This window comes from Acromyrmex echinatior, chromosome 4, assembly GCF_024713525.1.
Source record: "Acromyrmex echinatior isolate Ae372 chromosome 4, ASM2471352v2, whole genome shotgun sequence".
Lineage (NCBI taxonomy): Eukaryota > Metazoa > Arthropoda > Insecta > Hymenoptera > Formicidae > Acromyrmex > Acromyrmex echinatior.
In genome coordinates this window covers 16,806,872-16,831,406 of record NC_141855.1, presented here as the reverse complement: position 1 = coordinate 16,831,406, position 24,535 = coordinate 16,806,872, and the positions used below count along the sequence as shown (strand labels likewise).

General features: G+C 29.4%; 1 protein-coding gene across 1 annotated transcript; it reads left to right on the top strand.

The window, feature by feature from the left end:
• The first annotated feature begins 21,415 nt into the window (after positions 1-21,415).
• On the top strand, positions 21,416-24,296 carry LOC105145543 (uncharacterized). Its single transcript, XM_011055168.2, has 4 exons — positions 21,416-21,506; positions 22,367-22,669; positions 23,046-23,207; positions 24,008-24,296. The coding sequence occupies exons 1-4, from the start codon at positions 21,495-21,497 to the stop codon at positions 24,122-24,124; spliced, it is 594 nt and encodes a 197-aa protein (XP_011053470.1). The 5' UTR covers positions 21,416-21,494; the 3' UTR covers positions 24,125-24,296.
• The last annotated feature ends 239 nt before the right edge of the window (positions 24,297-24,535 follow it).

The following is a 24,535-nucleotide window of genomic DNA, read 5'->3' as shown; positions in this document are numbered from 1 at the left end:
AGAAATTGCGCACAATTTGCCTCCAGGTATTGCTCAGACCTACCAATTCCGCATCTTTCGTTATACATTTTAGCGATAAAATCTTGATAAAATAACTTTCTACACACTGTCACAGAGAGAAGGAAGCAATGCTCTGTGTTATCCATTTGTCGTTATACACATATATAAAATGCAACAACATGTTGCTGTTTTCATTCTAGTTATTCATGGAATGTGGTCCGATCCTTTTTTTCATAGCTTCCAATTTGCATTCGTTACTTATTACTCGCCTGTATCGAAACTATAAAAATAAAGGAATGTTCAAGCTACTTTGAAGGTTTTAACAAATCTAATATTGCAAAACTTTCAGATATAAAATTAAAGTTACGCACAATTTCATATTTTACTATAATATTTTTTTCAAGTTTCAGTAGATAAATAATTCAGTATTAATTAGAAGATAATAATTGCGTAGAACAGCAATAAGCAACATGATTATAAATGCTTAACTATTTTATAGAATCATAAAAATGCATTTTACGAAACACAGTTAATCGCGGCATTTGACATGAGAGAACAAAGTCACAACAAATATATAATTGGCATGCGAGGCTTTCGTTACCTTGTAAATGTCTGACGCTAAATGAATGCGGCCGCTTTATTACCATCTTAACTCACGAAAGGGTATTGTAAAAGTCGCTATCGAAAAAAAATCGATGTTAAACGCTCTAGCTGTTTGCAGAATATTTTATTGAAATCATCTACAAATCATTTACATTGACATCATCGGTCACCCTCGTAAGAGATATAAATTTAAATGAGTGACATATTAAATTGTATAGCAGAACTCCTCTCTCTCTCCCTTCCACAAATTTTTCAGCTCTTTATCATATATTAATTACAATCAAGAGGCGTTGGGATCCTTGATTGTAATTAATTTATTGATTGAATTATCGACATTCTTGATTGGCTTTCAATTTATCAGAAGAGAAGGTGGTATTATGGCCAGTAGATATGGCCTCTCTTAATATCTCCACTATATAGCAAATCCTAATTATTACTTATGGAATTATTTGTTCAGTAGCTCGCCGTTACATCATGATGCTCATATGCCAATACTCAATAGCCAGCACTTATTATAACACATTTTTACTTTCAAGTATTTTAAAATGTTTTTAACGTACATTTAATTACCTACCTCCTCATTTTTCTTACTTTTGAACATATTATTACACAAATATATGTATATTTGAGTGTGTTGTTTGCTATTTAATATTTCATTTGACTGTACAAATATTTTGAGTTATGCAAATTTAAACAATAGCATTTTGTTAATGTGATCCTCCGCGCATTGATTACTCACAGTCTCTTTTCATATCAAAATAATTATTTAATAATCAATTGTAGCTCTACTGTTAATCTATAATTTATATTACGTGTACTATTTTTAATACTGAGTAGTTTATATGCAGAAGTTATATGTATTTATATACATTTATTTGCATATATTTTAAAATGTTTTTAAAATGTTTACTTTTTTGTTAATTTTGTAATCAAACACTGTGTTTTTTTTAAACAAAACCAATTTTTTGAATCTGTTTTTGTAGGAGGCCAAATTACCATCCTTATTTCTCTTCGAGTCATTAATTAATTTAGTGTCGCCATTTTTATAAGTAACGTTCTGTAATAAACGTTTCGTATTAAGAGCTTTTAGTTTAGAATTAATTGAACAACACTTTGACGAATCGTTAAGTTTTAAATTTAAATTTTGATTAACCAAGTTATTGTATAAAATGTAAATAAGAGGGAGGGAGCCCATAATATCACCATCTATATGTTACTTCAAATACAAGATTTAATATAATACTTCAAATATATATAAAAAAATAGATTTATTTTAGTAGAAATTTTGAAAAATTATTTTTAAGCTAGAAGAAATCAATTTTATTCAAGATATTAATATTGTATTTTGACATTAAAATGATATTAACATCAGCTCATTTACCAACATAGCATTAAATCAGATGTATGATTATAAAAAATGTATAATATAAATTTGTTTTAGGTAGTCTAATAATTATAAAATCATATTTCTCTTTTATAACTATAAATCCTATGTTAGAAATATATAAACGAATTAATGATAATTGCAATATAAATAGGTATACATATCATTGAAAGAAATACTTCTCTAATACTTGTTATAATTATAATTGCTGTTGCGCTATAACTAGAACGTGGTACATAATAAAGAATTAACTATCTTGAAGTACATAGCGTTAACGTTTATTCGCCATATTCGTCACGCAGTTAAATTTGTGCACGTGCTGGCTGAGAAAATAACGAGGTAGCCGGGGTATATAGTCGAATACGTAACCATTATCCTTGTAATAGTGTCTGAGAATGCGCCTAAAAAATTCCATCTCTTTTGATAAAATCTTGTCGAAAAATAGAAACCATCAAGAAAGCCGAATTTTTAATTCCAAAGTTATTTACATTACCTTATAAATAATTAATCTCCATTTTGTATCAATAACTTAACAGAAGTATGCGCTTCCTTGTATGAATTATTTTTTAATATCTCATATAAATAAAAAAATTCCATATACTTCATCATTTTGCGTATTTACTTAAAAAAAAAGAGAACAATATAAAATAAATAATATAAAAATGACATATTTAACTTTTTTTTATTATTAAACTTCTTTAAACAGATTCTGAAATTGTTTAATATCTACAAGATTACCGAAACGTATTAAGCTGTAGTCTTAAGTCATTAATTACACGTGGGAACAAGATCGAAAGGAAAAAAAGACGTAAGAGTGCATCGAGTAAATCGATGACGCGATCGGCTGGCTGCTTCTAGAGCGAAACGACCCAGATTCTACTGTATGTGCGCGCGTGTAATAAGATTGGTATTACATCAGAAAGCAATATATACTCACGTAAAAGCATGTATTTATCATCACTGAGAATAATCTTTAAGGCCCATCTATAGACTGATACTTTCGAGGCATCCAAAGAATTTTACATCCCTGAACTTTAAAAACCTTAAGTGTTTATACCTATAATAGATAACACTATGTTTACAATAATCAGCTTCATAAAACTTTAATCGATAAAATGCCAAGTGATAAACGATTCTTATTTCATTTTTCACGTTTAATATTTGTAATTTTGTTTAATATTTCTTTAAAAAAAAATTCAATACAAATATCTTTTAAATAAGTTTGTTTTTTGAACATTATTACTTTTAATCATTGTATTTGTAATAGTAGAATATTAAATAAAATGTTGAATATTCATCAAATAATTTTTAATTAATCATTTTATTTTTTTTTATTCATATCTTTATTTATAATATAAGCAAAAAAGAGGAAGTAAATTAATTATGTATTAAATAGCGCTAATCAATGCTGATGCAAGTTTGTCTTATTTTTCTATCTACATTAAATGACTCAAATTAGAAATAAAAAAAACAATTAAATCACTCTCAATATATTTTTATCATCACTCTTAACTCTTTTATTATTTCCAAATCTTCTCAAAGAATTCGATAAAGGATCATTGCATATTGTGAATCAATAGAATGCATGAGTTAAAAGGAAAATCGGTCTTACAATTAGTCCTCTGCTACAATACTCGGATCGATTTTCATTACAATTGCTCGGAAAGCACGATTAACAACGTCGCGTTGGTGCAATTGCGGATCTGGAATTTTTTGATCGCGAGTGCGAGAACGGCGAAGGGCGAAAGGGAAACAGCTCTCGTGAAAGCCCCCCCTTTTCCTCCTTCCGCTTGAGCAATCATGCTTTTCCTGTTCTCCGCCGTTTCAAAGTACACGCGCTCGAAATTCCGACCGACATCCGGCGCGGAGGGAAATATTGCGCAATATTTCCGGACAAAAGAAACAAAAAAATAAAAAAAAAACATTTTCCTCTCTATAACTATTAATTTAATTATGATTGGATCACCAATATTTTATGCACACAGAAAAGGATTGGAAAAATTACATACACCATAATTAAAATTCTTTAAAAATTCTTTAAAAATTAAATTAAATAAGTTTTTCAACAGTTTTTCAACATATTAATATCTTTATAATATGATGCCTGATTGATCAAATTATTAAAATTGCTTGTCAATTTAATCCGCGATTACTAAGTAGTTTAATTACGTTTATAGTTCGGAAAAACAATTCGGCGCGCAGTTCAAAAAGACTACAAATTAATATGGTATATATGCAAGTATACATATATGTATGGTAATTCAAGATTGAATTAGTTTAAGCATTAAAAGATTTAATTTCGACCGTTATAAGCCTTTAATTTTTAGTACTGATTGTGTTCTTATATATGCAGTCTAAAATAAAGTTTCTTAATATTGTTTCAATTAAATAAAATTATTTAAAAATTATATAAATTATAATATATATAATAAAATTGCAAATAAAATAAAAAAATTTATTTTAATTTTCTAAAAGTGTTAAAATTAATTAGCATCTTAAAAAATGCATTAAATTCTTGAATGTATAATTATAGTTGAATGGTCTCTAAATAAAAACCTGTTATATCTGTTAATATTTATATCTTTATTTATAATTACAAAATGATAACGAGAGAATTTGTTACGAGTTAATTTTCAGATTAAATGAGACATGCTACTCGTAGCGAAATCTTTCGTTACGATACCTATATCGGAAAATTCCGATATAGACTCACCTCTCACGCTTGCATTCGCATAAATGCACATGTTATTTACTCGCAAGGTAGTTGCACGTTGCAGTGATTAACGAACCCGGTTGCTTCTGTTTCTTAAGTGTACCCTTCACCAGATTCCGCACGGATGCAGTATCACGTTTGTACGTCATGCATTTGCAATGAAACGATAATGTTGCAATGGTTTGCAGCGATGGCAAAAGTATCTCGGACGAACCATCGTGCAAAAGTATATATCATTCAAAATTACAAAATTAATTTTTTTACACAAATTACTAGTTTCAAAATAATATTTTCAATTTTAAAATTGATAATAAAAAGTGACGTGAAATTATAATAAAGAATTTAAAAATTTATAATAATTTATTTTATAATTTATTTTATAAATTTCAACGAGATATGAAATACATTTTTATTTATTTATATATTTATTTCTTATCTTCATATTTGTCATTTTATCGTTTAATTTATTTATCCATTTGTTTTTGTTGATTACGATTAATGATGAATTTGAATAAACGTAATAAGATAAGACGTTTCAAAGCTTTCACGGCCGCTGCACAGATTTCCGAAAAATTGCACGCGACATACAAGTTTATATGTATTTGCGCCACCGAACTCGTAATAGATTTCACACTCAAAAATTGAGACAAGTATCTGATTGCGACAGTGCATAACCCACATATCATTTATAGGAGGTTAACTGCATAAACAGAGCATTATAGCATGCCAATAATAATATAGTCGCCAATATCGACTTGCTAGACTTTAATTAATAGCTCGAAATCGATTTCACTTGATACTAATAGCAACAGGATAATAAACGATTATGGCTACTCTTTTAGTTTATATCCGATTATCGCAATATCGCTTACAATATCGATTGCGATAATTACTAACGGAATAATCGAGAGAAAGTTTAGAGAACTGAAAACTGACTTTTATTTAATTCTTGACTTCTTATTATGTGATTTGAATAATTATTGATGTATTATTTTCTATCTTACTTCTTCTAACACAAATGTATCAAATTTTATTTAAAAAATATCAAGACAGAGCGAATAAACTTCATACAACAGATTAAACGGTTTTTCTACGAAAATTTAATATTTTCATATGAAAAGAAAAACTCAGAAAATAAACATTAATAATACAAATATATTCTACGAAAAATATGCCTTTATTATTGCCAGTGAATTCAACGAATCATTTCTGTATTTACGAACGACTGAATGTATCAATACGCATTCATTACCTAACATTCACGACAGATACAAAGAATTGAAAAAATATATCATACGTTATGGATTTTAAATCGTAATATATTTTTAAATACATTATCAAATAAAATTTTCGTAAAATAATTTACATAAATAGAATAAAAAATTGTATTAATCATTTATAATAATTTATAATCAATTTTATTAATCATTTATAATAAATAAATTGCGCATGTTATGCAGTTTTGTAATTTTACATTTACAGTCGAACCTCCATAAAAATAACTTCCGTTTTGTTTTAACCTCCGTAAAAATCATGTCTTAACTTTTCATATAGTAATCGAGCACATAAATAAATGGTGCATGCGCATTTGTTTACTTTTACGGAGATCGATCGGTCCCGACAAGTAACTTTTATAGAGACTCGATTGTAAATGTAAAATTACAAAACTGCATAACATGCGCAATTTATTTATTATAAATGATTAATAAAATTGATTATAAATTATTATAAATGATTAATACAATTTTTTATTCTATTTATGTAAATTATTTTACGAAAATTTTATTTGATTCTTTTTTTTTATGAAATCTGAGATGTGATCTGTTAGTTAAATAAAATAGGAAGTTTATCTTGGTATATTTGTTACGCACCATGCATGTGAGTAGTCATTAGTGAAAAAGATAAAGTATAACTTTTTATACATATTTAATTTCAGAAAAATGCAATAATTTTGCATTTTATTATTATATCGTATCTCTATTACATATATAAAAATATATGATATAATCCAATAGAACTTTTATATAATTAACTTCGATAAGTACCGATGCTGCTGAAATCGTAAAATAATTGATGTGGGACAATTAATTGAGATTAGTACTGCAAGACTTAACCATAGGCATCCTAATCGAGATTGCTTTTCTGTTTCATCAGAATTCATCAGAATAGTTTAATTTCGCATGCGTGAGATTTCGCGGCTTCTAAATATTCACTGATGCATGATTATTGCATTTCATTAAAGCGCAAGTATTGATTGCAAGATGTAGTGACAGATTTGTAGTGTTATTTTTTAATTACTATTATTGTTATTTTTATTAAAATATATGGAAATAGCATATTTGGAACAATAATACAATCCTTATTTTCTTTAAAAAAAACTTTCTAAAATGTATATTTTAAAATATTTAGATAACATGCCGGTAAAATAATTAAAAACACTTCTCTTCTCAATTTTCCAGGGAACCATTTCATGGAATGTTTTTGCTCTTCCATCCAATTTTATATTATTTATACATACGATATTACCAAAAATATAATATAGCTAAAAAAATATCAAATTCAATACGCAAATATTCATCGCGAGAAATCTGATTTGCACTGACAAATATTTCAACAACGTTAAAGATCATAACATGAAAATCAAATGACACGAATCGAATACGCTTTGATGTTACAGGGAAATTCGATTAGATACATGATCACGTAATTTATTAGCGTTATCCCGCAGGCTAAGCTTCTCGCCAAGTCAATTAAGATGTCGACAGACAACGAGAGAGCCAAAGAGGGAATTATCCGTGAGCGAGAAATGCCTCGCGGCTGTTCTCGTGTCAAAGAGAGTAAGAGACAGAGAAAGAACGAAAAAGCTAATCTTCGACGCCTGCAACATACCGCAATAAGTTCTCTGCCACGGCCGGTACCGTGAATTAACGTAACAACTCACCTCGATCTCGAGCAGCGTTTGACCTTGCTATTGTTCGTCGCACTATTGTGACCCCACGCTGGTCACTCGAGACACTCGAGATTATGAACAGGTTTCACCGTCTTGATAGCAAACTGTTGATAAAAGACAGATCGACAGCTTCATGGCACGTGCCATGCGTCACCTTTGATTTACGTAAATATCATTGTTACGTGATCGATATCATTCACGTCGCGTTGTCGTATCGTATATAATTAGTATAATATATAAACGCCCGTAAAATGATCGACGCGAGTGATATATGAACGGTAACACAATTGCGACGCGGATGTATCTTATTGGCTGTGTTCAATAGAGAAAATTAATCAGTTAGCGTTTAGTGATTTTTTAATATGATTGATTCCTACACTTAGATCCAGCAAAAAACTAAAAGCAAGAATGAATCATATCACTGAAGAATGACTAAGCATTAAATGATTAGTTTTTTGCTGAATGCAACCTATTACGAGTATCTTTATCTTGCGAACGAGAGCACCGATTATTCTCATCAAGCCGGTGCCGATTCGACAATTCGACAAAATTTGGTGTGATAGATGTAAATACCAAAGTACAAGAAGAGTACCATTAATTTAAACATAATAGCACAATTTTTTTTATTGTGGCACGTGAAATTATTTCTTAAAAATTTTCAGAAAAAAAAATATCAAAGTTTCTTGCTGAAAGTGGAGACAGGGAAGAAGGAAGAAAAGAAAGACGCAACTCAAATCTGAACTAACAGCCAAATATAACTCCTATCTCTTATATACCCACTGATATCAATGATCCCAGAGCCGGGAAACAATAGGAACACTAAGCCGTAACACGCACTTAAAAGACGAGATCCGTCGGATCCGAACAACGCTAGTGATCAAAGATCTAACCACCAGATGGAGTCATTTTCAGCTCCTTAAACGCAAAAAATCACGTATATGGACGCAGATGAAATTAAACTCGAATCTACAGATCGCGAGTCAATCGCACCAAGCGATAAGCCACTCGACGATATGTATGTACATACGAATAATAAAGATTTTACACAAAGAAAGAAAATATCCTTACTCTCTAAATCCTTTGGAGTAGAATCTTACTCTAAAGAGTGAAAAATTCACTTTTGAAAATGAGAGTGGCTTAATTTTCAATCTTTAAAAGTGAGATTTCACTCTTCACGGTGACAATTCACTCTAAAAGTTTTAGAGAGTATGTGTATAATAAATAATTAATTTATATTATTTTTATTTTTAATTTTTATCATTTTTAGTAAATAAAATTGAATTTTTTCTCTTATTTTCTCTCTCTCTCTCGTTCTCTCTACGTACATAATATATATTACTTATTAAATAATATGTAACAATTTAATTTTAATAAATCTATTGCATTCTAAACGATACAATAAAATACGGTCATTATACCTAGCATGCGCGGTAATATTTTTCAAACTGTACAAGCAATTATCCGCGAAGCAATTATCCGGGACGTATTTCGTTCATAAAAGACAGCTCTTTCGATTTTTATGAATAATTACGAATGATTACGAAATGCCTTTTATGAATAATTACCAGTCTCATTTCCGAAAACGCGCGCGTGTAGATTATTGCTACACAGTAGAGAGGAATTCGAGAGCAATACCGATTCGCAATAATCCACCATAATAATTTTTCCATTACCGTATAACGTAATGAACGACGCGTATAATACTTGTCGCAAGACACAGGCGATACTTAAGGCACGCAATGCCACATTTGCGAGACGTTCAATTGAATTTTCCCGACGTTATGCAACAGTAACTTTCGATCGAGCGCCGGCAACGCGATCCATGTTAAAGCCTAACATATATTTCCACGCTGATCGAACATATTTAACGCTTGTTGCCGTATTTAACCGTTGACTATAACTCATTCTTTCGTAAGCTTAATTTGTGTGAATATATTTTATTGCGTGAATATACTGGCGTGTTTGTTAGCATTGTCACGAGAATGTTAATCCATTTATTTAGCAAATAAACGTCTCAATTTTTGATATTTTGAATTCTTAATTCTTTCTTTTCAGAATAATAACTTTTGATAATTTTAGAAGATTTAATTTTTTTATTATACTATTATTCTTTAATAAAATTTATTGCACAGATATTTCGCATTCTTTCTTTCTCCCTCTCTCATCTTTCACATTTTTTTACTTATCTTATATATTTCTGTTTCTTCATCATTAGAAATATTTACGAAATAATTAATTATTACTCGTAAATCGAAATCTCTAAAAAGTACTCGACTAAAGACAAGTAATTTTCGCGATATCTAATATTTTTGTATTATTATAGTTACATGCACGTGATAATAATAAAAATTAATAAAAATTAAACAATAACAATTTCTTATTTTTAAAAAATTGAAGAAAAAACATATATATTTTGGAATTTATAACAATAATTAAAATAAATAGTACATAAATAATTTTATTAATATTAGTTAATTTATAATCCTTTCAAAAAATTAATATCTATATTTACCACGAAAATTTGTAGCCTTCAAACGATCATCAAATACGACAATCGCACAACAATCAATGTTACAAATATTTATTTTCTGGCATTCCAGTAATGTTTTGAGTTAAAGAGAGTACAAAAAACGAACCGATTGCTGAAACCGACGCAAATGAACAGGCACTATTGGCTCTGATCCTTCGATATACCTTCAATCTTTATCGATGCACCTGCAAAATATAATCGTACTCCCGAATTAATAAACGCGAAACACGAAACACAACACATAATACACGTAAAGATATAATATCGTTCGATTGATATCATTTCCGAAAGAACACGCGTAATCACGATAACAACTCATGAATCAACATTAAAAAGACTACCCATGTATTCAGCATTCCTGAATGCATTTTGCGAATAAATTTTTCCGGCAAAGTCGTAGATTCTGAAGGTTGTATCCCAAAACTCGACTCTGTCAATCCGAGTATCATTTTATCTTTGTTATTCACCGAATTGCATTTGCTGCGTTCAGCAGAAATAGTAGCTTTGTAACTGTTGTAAAATTCTTCAATGGTTGGTTTATACACTTTTATACACTTAGATCCAGTGAGTAAAGGCAACTAAAGGCAAAATCAATCATAAAAAATTTTACAAGTTGCAAAGCTGATTTCTCTACTGACGCAGCCATTGTTAGTCATTAATCGATTTCCGCAACAATTCCAAATAACTTCGCGTCCTTGATCGGTCTTGCAAAATTCCAAGAAGCGATTATGGCTGCGTTTCAAAATTTATTGCTAGTAATGAAAAGCTAAGTTTATGCATTATAGATTTTTAGTACTGGCAGTAAATTTTGAAATAGCTTAAATACCACTGATCTAATTTTCACCGAATGCAGCATAGAACCAAATTAAAATCGATAGTAATGCGTTTGACTATATTTCTTTCACTGATTTCATTGTATCATTCTTATTTCACAATTCACAAAGTCTTTACTTTCAACAGAAATAATTAACACATTTAATTAACCGATTTTTTTCATTTGCTGATAACTTGGTTAGACTTAGAACGAAAGTACAGACCTTTACATAACGCATAAAGTACAAAAGAATCAACCAATTAGAGTCCCTCCGTTCATAAAACAAAGAACTTCAATTTTCTTAAGTTTTATATTATATATTATGCGTTATATAAATAAATCTATGCTTCGGTCTTTATACAATATACAAGTATTGTATTGTATATAAAGGCCGAATATAACCTGATGAATGTACAAAATTGCTTTTTTATCTGATTAATAAGATATGATTAATTACCAAACTGATAGTTTCATAATGAATAACTTAAGTTATCATTACAAAACCTTCAGTAATTAATCATAGTTAGAAAAACATAATATTTACATTATCATCAAGTGCAGTATAACTAAATAAACCATAAGTTAACCGGATAATGAAAAACCGAGTTGTAAATTTAATCTCCACTCAAGTGAAACCGAATATTGAGGGTTTAAGTGAGAACTGTACCTCTAGTGTGATCATGGCGGACAAGAGGGGCAACACAAAATCTAAATAAACGATCCCTTTTTGTACATACCTCTCATCCACACTATACTTCACAATGCTCCTTGATGCTGCTTTCAGTACTGGAGAGCACGTGTGATAAACGAGACAAGCGCGATTGCGGAAACAAGATCCAAGACGATGAAGCATGCGGAAGTACATGGAAAGTATGTAGATATATCAACACGGAGCAAGGATTATTAAACGGTCCCGACATCGTGAATCGATGTCGGCTCACGTTGAGATAATCATCCGTCTCCACCAGGCACAGATTCGACACTCCCGGAATTACAAATAAATGCGAATGAGAGACAAACACCATTGACTTTCCGCATAACTCGCCTAATTACCGAGGACGCGACCGGCGGCTATTATTAGAAAATTTTGGCGATCACGTGATCGTTTCGTGCGTCACATCGCCGACGCGCGATATTAATTGGAATAATGTAAACTGTGATTAAAAGAAACGTTGAAACATTTATTACCAATATTAATATTGATATTAATACTGTTATATCAATACTCGATATCAAATATTAGTCAGCATGTTCGAATGTAATTTTGAATCACAATATTGAAATCAATTGAATCGTGAGATTGCTATTAACTTCATGGAACTTTCCATCATCGCCAATACGATTTATTTGTACTGTGTCAACTAATTGAAATAGCCGTATTAATTGTTTATGTATTAAGGATACAAATTTGTCGCAGATTCAGTGCTCAGGTGTTTGTGCAGAAAAATATCTATCAGAAAAATACGCGCGCAAACGCATAACGTTTTACATTTTACGTCTAAGCTCTTAGGAGACACCGTGCGAACTGGCGGGCGATTACAAATTTTAGAATGGTGGATGTCACATCGCGTCATCTCTTTTTACATGAAAACCTTAGCAAGCTGCGAGCAGCATTTTATGTATGTGTTTTGATTCGTTCTGGGGTTAAAAACATCGTCCGTAACTCGTATAACTTGCTCGTTGCACATTTATATGCTTATATATATCGATTTATCGATAATTATATATTAGTTTTATGGACTTGTTCTTTTTTCAGAATTGCTTGCGATTATTTTCTTCGCTTTTCGTTCCTCTGAAAATTACATATATTCTCATTTGAGAATGTCACTTATGTTGAATGCCATTTACGTAATCAAAAATATTAATATTGTGGAAAAATTGTGACCTAATATCGAATATAAGTCTATATTTAATATTTTAATATTAACTTCTCTCATATCATTATTATTATTAAAACATAAAAATGTTACTTTTGATTACATTTTACGTCATTCTTTATCACTGAAAAAAATTCAAAAAGATATATTCTATGATTTCGCATGTTCCTTTATTACGTGGAGAAATGTAATGTAACTCATCCAAATATTATATAAAACGACAACATTCCTTATTTTTCGAGGTGCACTCTTCTCGGTTACGACTTTAAAGTGCCTCGTTACGCGACACAGTTTCGCCGAGTGTGTGTTAACATTATTTTTCTCTTGGCTAAAAACAGATCACGCCGAAAATAAGCGTGCGTACACATGCGTACGTGCGATTCCTCGTGAGAGATAAGCCGATCGGTCGGGTCGATCGCAGCCACGCCCCGCTCTCAGAGTCCTTGCGAAGAATGTGTGAAGTCGTTGCAGTTGCATCATTGCAACAGAATATAACGGCGTATCCGACGTTACACGTCACATCGAAAGACAAAGGAACACTGCTCGAGCGGAGAAAGACCGTTAAAAGAAGAAAAACGGAGTAAAAAAAGAACAGTAATAGTTTTTGATGTAAAAGAAAGAACTGTACTATTATAAAATTTTCCTCGAGAGATTTTTGTATTATGTAAGTATTTTATTAATCACGCTTAAACATAATATAATATGATATCGATCTGCACACATTTTCATACATTTTATTCATTTTCTAATTGTAAAACAAATAAAAAAAATTATGACTTTTTACGAATCTACGACAGAGAATAGTGCATCTATGAATTTCTTTATCATTTCGATTCTTGACTTGGCTGATTGTAGCGAGCTTTTATTCATCGGCATCTCTGAGTCTTTTTTATCAACTTTATAAATTGTAACAAATTAAAATTGATTAAAGTATAATTAATATATAATATAAATAAGCGAAAAAAAACCTTATTCAAAACGAATGTTAACTGGTACTTTTACGTAAATTTTTATATACATTTTCCAATTTTATGAAGATTGTTATAAGTCTCAGAATTTTTGACTTCTCTCTCTCTCTCTCTCTCTCATTCCCTCTCGCTTCTCTCTTTCCCTATAATCAATTTTTTAATATGATTATAAAAATTACAAGGCTTTACAAATCCCATTACTGTGACTCTCACTTTCTGGCGACCCGGTGAAAATTGCAACCGTACCGCACTTATATCAAGATCATCTTACATAAGCGCGACACAGGATCGGGTCCGTCGTTTGTTACGTTACCTTGTGTATACACGTCGATCGCCGAAAGTAATGCGCTCGCGCCTTTTTTATCCGCAATACCAAAAGTCGCTCTCCGAATGAAGGCAAAAGGCAAAATCTTGTAAAAAAAATCCCTGACCGATCTGAATAAATAACTTGAATAATAAATTTGATACAATTTATCCACTGACATTATTTACTTTCGGTTTTATTAATTTGTATGTATACGTGCATTCATACGTAAATTATAGATAAAAAAATAAAATTAAACTTTACAATTGACATACGATAGTGTTTAAATTCATATTTATTTTTATTAAATTTATATTATTTTGTAATGTTAAATTAGTTAGATACTTTCGAAGATTATCTGCCCAATTAATCTGCCAAGGCAAACCGCAAGGAATTCGACCTTTCTCCGGTTCCAGCAAGATTGTCATGCGAACACCATGCTTCCGCGTATCCTGAGACTTCCGGGAAACCGCAGAAAAATCCTCGTTCCTGCTGGACCTTCTACAGCGGGAATGTGAAATGCGGTTGACTGCAGTGAGCAACAACTATTGTCGCCGGTGTAACCAGACACCGAGAAGGGGCTATTAACAGTGACATGTCTCTCATTAAAAAATCTCCCGCGAGTGCCGCGAGTCTCTCGCGTGTGACTCATAATTATCACTAAGGCAAATTTTTTTTGAGGCTTGAGCGAGCAATGACGTTCGTATTCTGCAACACGCTTGCCTGCTTGATTTTTGTAACGCGTGTACGTACGTTGTTAGTATCATTCCACTGATTTCGCGTCTTGATATCGACCTGATCCTGATCAAGAAGCGTGAAGCAAGGAGGAATTGATTACAGTAAAAATAATCGTAAAACACGCACGTTGTAATGACTTTGTCAAGTCGTTGTGAAAGACTAATTGTAATCTTTACATAGTCTTATTACCAATGTCTGATGTAAAACTTGAAGAATTCTGAGATAAAATATCAATCAAAGTTCTAATATAATGAATATAAAAATTATTTTTTGTTAAATAATTAAATTAAAGAATGAATTATATAAATTGAATTAATGATAGATTAAAAATAAATAAAAAATAAATAAAAAATATATAAAAAGCTTCGAAAAATTTACATATAAGTAGTTAATGAATAATTTTTTATTACTTAATTGATTATTATCAATAAAAAAATAAAGAGTAGGCTTATTATAATCTGCATGGAAAAAATACCATAAAACAAATTAAAATCAAGCAATTTGAATGTTAAATTAATACATTAATTTTTAATACTTAAAATCATACACTACAATGACAAATTCGATTAATACAGAATCATTATCAGTTCATAAATTTAAAAAATTATTTTTTTATTATTGATTTATAAATTAATGAAGACTGTGTCAAAACGTTTACATTTTTGTATATAATTTCAAGTATTAAGTTAATATATTAATTAAACACCCAAGTTGCTTAATTTTGATGTTCTGTCTAATTGTTTCTGTTTGGTAATTATTATTATTAATTAATATTTAAAGAATCCAATCACGCAACTTTTAATAAATGCGATATAGTACATAAATAATATGTTAAATGTCAAAGAATTTTTATTTACAAATGTTGTTGAAACTTGACAGTCTAAAATTATGTTATCTCTCTCATGAATATTATTAGTACATATATTATTATTATTAGTATTCGCAAGTTACCGAACTTATTCGCCGGTTTCCATTCTCTATAGCGTAAGGATAATTCATTTATTTTCTCGTCTATGACGTTACAAAGTTAGGCGTTGCCGAGGCGGCGCGCGATTGTGTAACGTAATATCGAGATCGAGAACCAGCCTCTGGCCAGACGGAAATAATGCTCGGAGGTGTGTCACCCAGTTCGCGATCGCTCTTCGATGTTTCTCGATATTCATCGATCGATTAATATACCGGGTCATATTAGACATAAATGCGAGCTCGAGCGTGTCAAAAAACAACCTGGTTCTCATTTCACGCACGGGCGATTTTGTGCGCGTGAGAAAAGTTAGTTGATGCAATTTACATCCGATCTGTCGTACATACAAGGGTGCGATAATTTTTGGAAACTATATTTATTCGATCAATATAATCTAAAAAAACGAGATTTGAAACGAATATTCACTATTTAATTTGAAAAATACTCGACTTACAATTAGTGAAGCCTAACATAAACATTTAAATTTTTTAATTATTCTCTTTCTCAATTATTCTCTTTGCTCGGTTAAATTTTAAATTTTTGAAAACATAAATGTCTATTTCTTCTTAAATTCGCTTAGATCTTTTTATTATGTTATCTCTTTTATTTATAATCTTATTACATTTTATATATAATTGTACAATCTTATATCTAATATGTATCTCTTTCTGTGATATATATAGTTTTTATTTTTATATTCTATTCTATCATTTTTACAATGCAAATAAAAACTATGCTTTCTAAAAAATAATAATTTTTTTTTATATCAAACTCTATGAATAGAACTGACTTAAGTCGCCTTTCCGCTTTCCTCAAGAAATGACGTCAACGTATTTTTACATCTATAGCAATCTCTATCTATGGTTTCCCTCTCGAACCGCCTAAATTGCAAATCCGATATGAATTTAAATTTATTAAATAATTTTAATGTAATATAATTTATTATTATAAATCTCATTTTTATTATTTTATTCTAAGATTAAAACTACAAAAAATATACCTGCTATATAGAGCGAAATAATAGTACAATTCGTCTGACAATAAACATAATAATTGTATTTAAATATAACATTTCATGAATAATCCGAAGTTTATGAAAGTATAATATCTCCAAAGTATTGAAATATCCTTGAAAGTTAAGCTGATGCTGTAACGGATTCTTTATTACTTTTTGCAAAACATGCTAGTTTTTCTTCTATTTACTTTTCAGTAAAGAAATTAATCATTTACTTGACGATAAGTATAATCGCTACTTATGTATACTTATCGTTACCTTTATTTGATGTAAAATATGATAATATGTAAGTAACAGCGCAATAATGATAATTTATCCATACCAGTGATTGTCTTGATGTTTGTCAACATTTTATACATTATAGCGAACATTTATACAAAACTTGTAACAAAATAGCAAACAATAAACAATAATTTTATTAATTTTTTTAAATAATTTTAAAATAATTTTTTAAATAATCATAATAATAAATAATAATAATTAAATTTAAAACGTAATTACACAATGAAATCCTTTTATTTTATTCAAAATCATAAAAATGTCTCGATTTTTTGACAAAGAATAACAAATAATAATAAATAAAATAGTAATGTTTCAATTAATCATAATAATTATAATAATAATTAAATTTATGAGATAATAACATACATAATAAAATCCTTTTATTTTATTTAAAATTATGATAATGTTACGATAGATCAAATGTATACAGATACATCTTGATAGACAATTCAGTTATGTAACTACGATAAGCATTAATCAATATTAATCTTGAGGTAAACACCGGATAATGAGATCAATCAAAACATGCATCATTAGATTAGCAAATTAACTGCGCCTTGATCAAAGATACCCAAATCAGACAAGCAAGTGATCGTGTCACTGCTATATTCCATTACAAATTACTCGTATTTAAAGATCTGGTGAGCAGATCTGGTGTGCGATTACAAGTTCGCGCTAAGTAATCGCAGGAAACAGAAAACCGATTTTTTTCGAATAGTGTTAAATATCCCTATAATTATGAATCCGTTATTATGTAATAGTACGTGCAGATTAATAACTGAGATCTTGCTTTGGCAAGAAATAGCAAGATATAATTATTCCGGACAGTCGGAGGACGGATGTTATGATGAAATAACTTATACTAAATTTATTAACATTTAATTATATAAGTGACAATAAAGTGTCCTGGTAAATATCTTATGCTTGTAAGATAATAAACTTTCGTCAATCCTTGTCTCTCATTTTGAAATTCTTAATCACCATTTTATTTTGCAACAGGTTTGAATATTTCTATTTTTTATATAACATTTACTTCACAAAATAACAGATTTCATTCGTTGATACTCAAATTGATATTATATTTTAAATAGATGCATGTTACATTATTAAGCATTTCGAATTTATGTATACAAAACTAAATATCAAAAATGACTTTTCAAAATAAACGATACTGTTATATTCATAGAGTACCTAGAATAATAGAAAAATTTAATGAAATTGATAATAATGAAAAATACAAAATGGCAATTAAGTATATCTATATATTATACCGATATATATACATATATATATATATATATATATATATTACACACACACACACACACACACACACACACACACACACACACATTAAAAATTTAATCTCATGTGAGGAGGATATTGGAAGGATACTAAACAGAAAAGATCAAATTCGAACTTAAAAAATTGGATTCAAATTTTATTTCGTTCAGAATTGTATTATATTCGAAATTGTATTACTTTACTAACTATGACGTGTAAATTCCTCTATAATTAAAAAACAAACTGTGGTTAAAGATATTTTTCAGTCCAATTAATTCCAAATCTGTTCATTTTTCATGATTGTGGAGTTCGGCATAATCTACACAATATTATAATTTCAATACCAATTTGACTAAAACCACTTTTCTATAAAATTAGTGCGAAGTTCTTTAATTTATGATACTACAGTAACAACACAGTTAATAAAAATCTATAAAAAAAATTAGAAATTTTGAAAATTAATGAATAATAATTAAAAATTAAAAAACAAGTTAAGAAAATAATTAATATTAAATTATTCTAAAAATTATATAAAGAGCAATAAGTAGTAAAACGTCGCTAACAATCCGAGAACTTAAACTGCCGCTCGTAAAATATACAAGTGACTTTTTATGGTGTTTCTCTCTAAGAGAGATAAATGAACATTAAACCAGGAAATACGTTTATTTGAACGTAGTGAAATGATAGGGTGCCCATTCTGCGTGCCAACGTGACAAGCTTAATCGCCTTATATCAATTTAGAAATGTTATATATTATTTGTCGCAATGTCATGATTTAAACAATTAACTACTGCTATTTTGTGACTAAAACAATATAGTTTCTTATTGTACAATTTATCGCAAATTTAATATTGATAAAAAAAATTAAAAGATAATTAAAATAAAATTCTTAAATAAGATATCGATTTTGAAGTTTATAAATCTATATTATTAACTGCATTTATTAAAAATGTATGAAAATTTCATAAATATTTATATGATCATTCAAAGACATAATTTTCTTTTTTATTTCTTAAAGGTGATTTCTTCAACATTCCTTCACAAATAATAAATAAAATTCTCGTTTTGAAATATACATGAGAAGTGTCCAATGACTTACAAAGGACGTGAAAGTAAACTAACAATTAATTTCTCAAGAAAGGATTGCATATAAATTAATCGGCAAGCAAGGATGAAAAAAAATCGTCATAATATAGATCAATTAGCCAGTGTTTACACTGTTAGTGATCATTTTTACAGGCATAAAACTAACATATTAATCTCGCAGATAATAACGATAATACATACCTGCAGAATTACTATCTTGCGGACAATTTGCACTTCGTATGGTAAGCGCGTAATAGTGCACCGCAATAGAAGACACTACGTTCCTCTCAACATATGATTTATATTAGCGCGGTGAACTAACTGTTTTATCTCATAATGAAATATTAAGCAATCTTGCACTAACCGACAGCCGCCGGACACGAGCGAGAATAAATTCACATGTTACAATTAATACTGTGCTATGCGTACATTACGTTAGTTAGAAATTTGTTGCTTCATATCTCTACATGATCGCATTGCATTATAAAAAAGATATTTCGTAACAGAGAAATTAGAATTAAATATGTGCAATACACACACACACACACACACGTGTGTGTGTGTGTATATATATATATATATATATATATATATATATATATGTATGTATGTATGTATGTATGTATGTATGTATGTATTATTTGTTACATTAATGGTAATGCAATTACATTTTTTGGATATACTAACTATAATAAATATAATCGTTATTAAATAAAATAATAATATTATGGCTCAATAAAAATAAATAAACGTTAATCAATAATGATGGCTACCAGCTAAATAATTAAATAGTTATTTTTATTATTATTTTATTTTTATTATTATTTTATATATAATACATATGTATAGAACATATATAAAAGCGAATCCTTTTGAACTATTTTGCCATTAACCATAAGCACTAAATTCAGTGTTAAACTAGTAAATTAATAGTATAAGAATTGTCACTCTAAATATATATATATATATATATATATATATATAATATATTGTATATATATATATATATCTTTAAACATATTTTATTTAATCACATTTTATAGATTTTACTATTTATTCATATTATAATGATTGCAAATTTTGTTAAGACAAACTAACATTTCAAATTAGCTGGAGAATATATTTTATTATTATATAATTCATTTGATATCTTTTTTTCTTCTAAAGTTCTTATGCGCTAGAAATCCTTTGTCTTCAATTTTTAATTTAATCGCATTATTATATACCTCAGTTACACCTTAAACTTTAAATAAATAATAAAATTACAGGTACATTTTCAATTTCGATTTTTGTCAAGGAAAAATTCCATATTCAATTTTCTAAAGAATTTACAGTAAAAAAAATATCCGGTAATTTCAAAATACAATGTACAATACATGTTTAAAAATATATTTTATAATGTGCAATTTCATAAATAACAATCTAAACAGTCTAATTGATTATATGTATGAGTATATAAATTGATAATCTAATTTTGATTTCGTAACAAAAGACTTGAATGAAATGACCGCGAGAAAAAGGACTGTTATAATGCCGAGTACTAACAAGATCCTGCAATTTTTCAATGACGTATGTGACATCATGGCTAAGGTAGATCTCTCGGCAGGTGGAAAAATGGTCTCGTTAAGGTTGTGGCATCGAAATGCACTCACATATGCACGCATATCTACATAAAGTGGTGGCTAAGCGTATGCTCCATTTACCAACGACAGCTTGCGCACGTTTAACATGTTATACAATCGTTGCACCGTTATGTGTTATAACATACGTACATCTGTGTGCAGTATATCGTAGGTAAATAGTGTTAGACTCTGGGTAGGTGTGGCGAGATAGACTGGCCGTTGGCTTCCCTCGCCAATGGCGGGGCGCAGGGTGCGCGAAATGAAAGTCAATTCCCTATATAAAGGGTGGTTTTCCAGCCCGACGACAGAAACCGATCTATTTTACTCACGCGCGAGTATCACGCCAAAGTATTGTTCAACATGAGGGCCTTGGTACGTGCTGTCACATCTCCGAGCAAAGTTCTTCGAGCAGTGCTGAGAACATTTTTGTTCGGACATAATGCTTAATCAGATTGAAGTTTAGGAGTCGTCGTGCCAATTTAATTTTTCTTTGCTTATTGCGCTTTATTATGGTGTTCATTTACAAAATTGGAAAAATCTATTAGGTGTTGGAATTAATTCGTAGCGTTTTACAAGTGATGGGAAGTACTTTCATTAATGTATTTTTTAATGCTCATGTGAAATAAATAACATTCTTTCATTAAAAACGCTACGAATTAATTCCAACACCTAATATCATTTGTGCGAAGTTTAATTTGCGTGCGAAGATCCTTAAACCTTTCAAATTTTGGATCAATATCTCAATTGTGATAATTTTCAGCTTTATAAGATTTGTTAATATTGTTTTGCGCGCAGATATCATTGATTCGTCAATAATTATTTGTTTTAAAAAATAATTAAATTAGAGTTATTAAGATTATCATTAATATCATACTTAATAGTTTTTTTTATTAATCTGCACTTATAATTGACGATTTTATGCTTTATTCAATGTCTTAAGTAATTGTCTCGAGTTTATCAATTTTAATAACTCTAATTAAAACTAGATTAACCAAATATCCCAGTAATAGTTATTTTTACAGATATGTATACATTTAAATTTTCACTAAAAAGTCTTTTAATGTTCTTGATTTTGAAAAATTCATTACAATAATTTTTAATAATTATCCGTTATTTGACGTTAATTGTCTTTGTATTTGTTAATATTAATTTTTATAGATTTCTTAACTAATCGATTCACAAATTGTTATAGATTTTTAAATGACATTTCTTTTTCTATTTTGATTTTACAGATTTGCTTAGTACTGATCTCCGCGGCGTTCGCTGCCGAAGAGAAGACGGTCCAGAAGCGTGGCCTAATTGGCTTGGGTGACTATGGATTTGGCGGTTGGTCTGGTGGACATGGTGGTCTTGATGGATATGGTGGATATGGTGGATATGGTGGATATGGTGGATATGGTGGATATGGTGGATATGGTGGATATGGTGGATACGAGGGAGGTCATAGCGTTGCCATCGCTGTCAAGGAGAAGGCCGTCGCTGTTCCCGTCGCAGTTCCGCATCCAGTTCCCGTCGATCGCCCCTATCCTGTCAAGGTATGAATTGATCAGTTTAATTTTGGATAGAATGTCAACAAATAATAATAATCTTGCATATAACTTGGATAATTTAAATTATATAAACAATTTAAATTATATAAAATTAATAAAATTTATATACATTTTAATAGAATATATTTTAAATGTTCCATTTTAAATAAATATTGAGTTAATTAATCGAAGTCTTGACTTTAATTTAATATTTACATTTTTTATTAATTTTAATTATTATTTAATTCTAATTAAATACCAAAGTGATTGAAATAATTGTAAAGTATTGTATTAAACATTTTAACAAAGAGAACTAAAGAGCAAATAAATATTATTATTTGTTTTGACATATAATGGAGTCTGAATTCTTTGTTATCTTTAGGTTCCAGTTGAAGTTCCCAAGCCAGTCCCAGTTGCTGTTCCGGTGCCAGCGCCATATCCCGTTGTTAAGACCCAGACAATCACGATTCCCGTAGAGAAGCCTGTCCCGGTCTCGGTCCCCGTTAAGGTGCCAGTGCCCGTACCTGCCCCATACCCTGTCAAAGTAAGTTAAATAACAAATAGTTACACAAATATATATACAAATTCTAATTTTCTATTAGTCGTGACACTTTTATAATTTTTGAATTTTTATGAATTAGAACATACATTAATTAGACGTGATAACAAAAAAATTTGACAAAAGTTAAAAACCTGACAAAAAATATCAAGATTTATATTGTAATTTCTACATGAAAAAATCGTCTCTTCATATTTTAATATAATTTCTGATAAATTTTAATTATTCCACCTATGATATATTTAACTCGTTATATATTGTCTTATTATAATTCTTTACCTGTCTATAAGCGCAACAAGTAGAAATCGAAATACGGTTATTAACGGTTTCGTTGAATGCTTTCAGTTTTCAGTAAGTAATTTCCAGCAATTAACCTGCGATAATTAACTGATATTCTTATTCCATATATCGCAATAAAAATTATGATTTTATTTATATCTGCGCGTTATGCGATTATTAAATAAATGCAAATGTAAGAAAGAAGAAATCGCTGACATAATTGGACATAATTTTCAGCTTATTATAATTAAATCAAAATTATACTTGAAATTATTAACCGATTATTGTAATTGACGATTAAAATATGTTCAATTGATATAATTAACGCGGACATATTAGCCACAATTGTTTAATATATTAAGTACTGTGTTTTGTTTTTAAACTATATAATAATAATTTTGTAATAATAAGTAATTAATTATTTTAAGCGATCAACGATTATATTGTCTATACATATTAATATTCTATTAATTACTTAATTAATATTGGTATTTTGTTAATTTTAGGTCGCTGTCCCCCATCCGGTTCCAGTCCATATCTCTCACGCCGTTCCAGTCGCGGTCCCACATCCGGTCGTCGTCAAAGAATCGGTTCCCATTTTTGTTAAGGGAGGCCATTACTAGATGAATTTCTCCTCAAAAATCACATATACACACCTCTCCGCTCCATGACCCTTTTCCCAGCAGCGCAAAATCCATCACGACAAGCGTCTGTTCCAAAGACGCTTCTTTCGTCGTGTAGTACCTTGAATTCACGAAATAAATCAATTTTGTAAATGTTTTCGTAAAGAAACAATCGACTTTTTCTTTACCTTCTGCATACATAATTCATCTTCTATGCCAAATCAATATTGTTTTAAATTATACTCTTATACTACTTATATCAAAATTTTGCAATAATTCTTTCAAATATTTTAGGACTTTTTACATAGAATTTTTTCGTATATAGAAGAAGAATTTTTAGTTTTATAAAATACAAAAAAAAATTTTTTAAAGAATTAATAAAAAGAATGTTATTTTATTGATATAACAATA

What these genes read in the sequence shown, in the direction of transcription:
- LOC105145543 (XM_011055168.2), top strand. An exon ending in ATCGCCCCTATCCTGTCAAG is followed by an intron (nt 22,670 to 23,045) that starts GTATGAATTGAT and finishes TGTTATCTTTAG; the next exon opens with GTTCCAGTTGAAGTTCCCAA. An exon ending in CTGCCCCATACCCTGTCAAA is followed by an intron (nt 23,208 to 24,007) that starts GTAAGTTAAATA and finishes TGTTAATTTTAG; the next exon opens with GTCGCTGTCCCCCATCCGGT.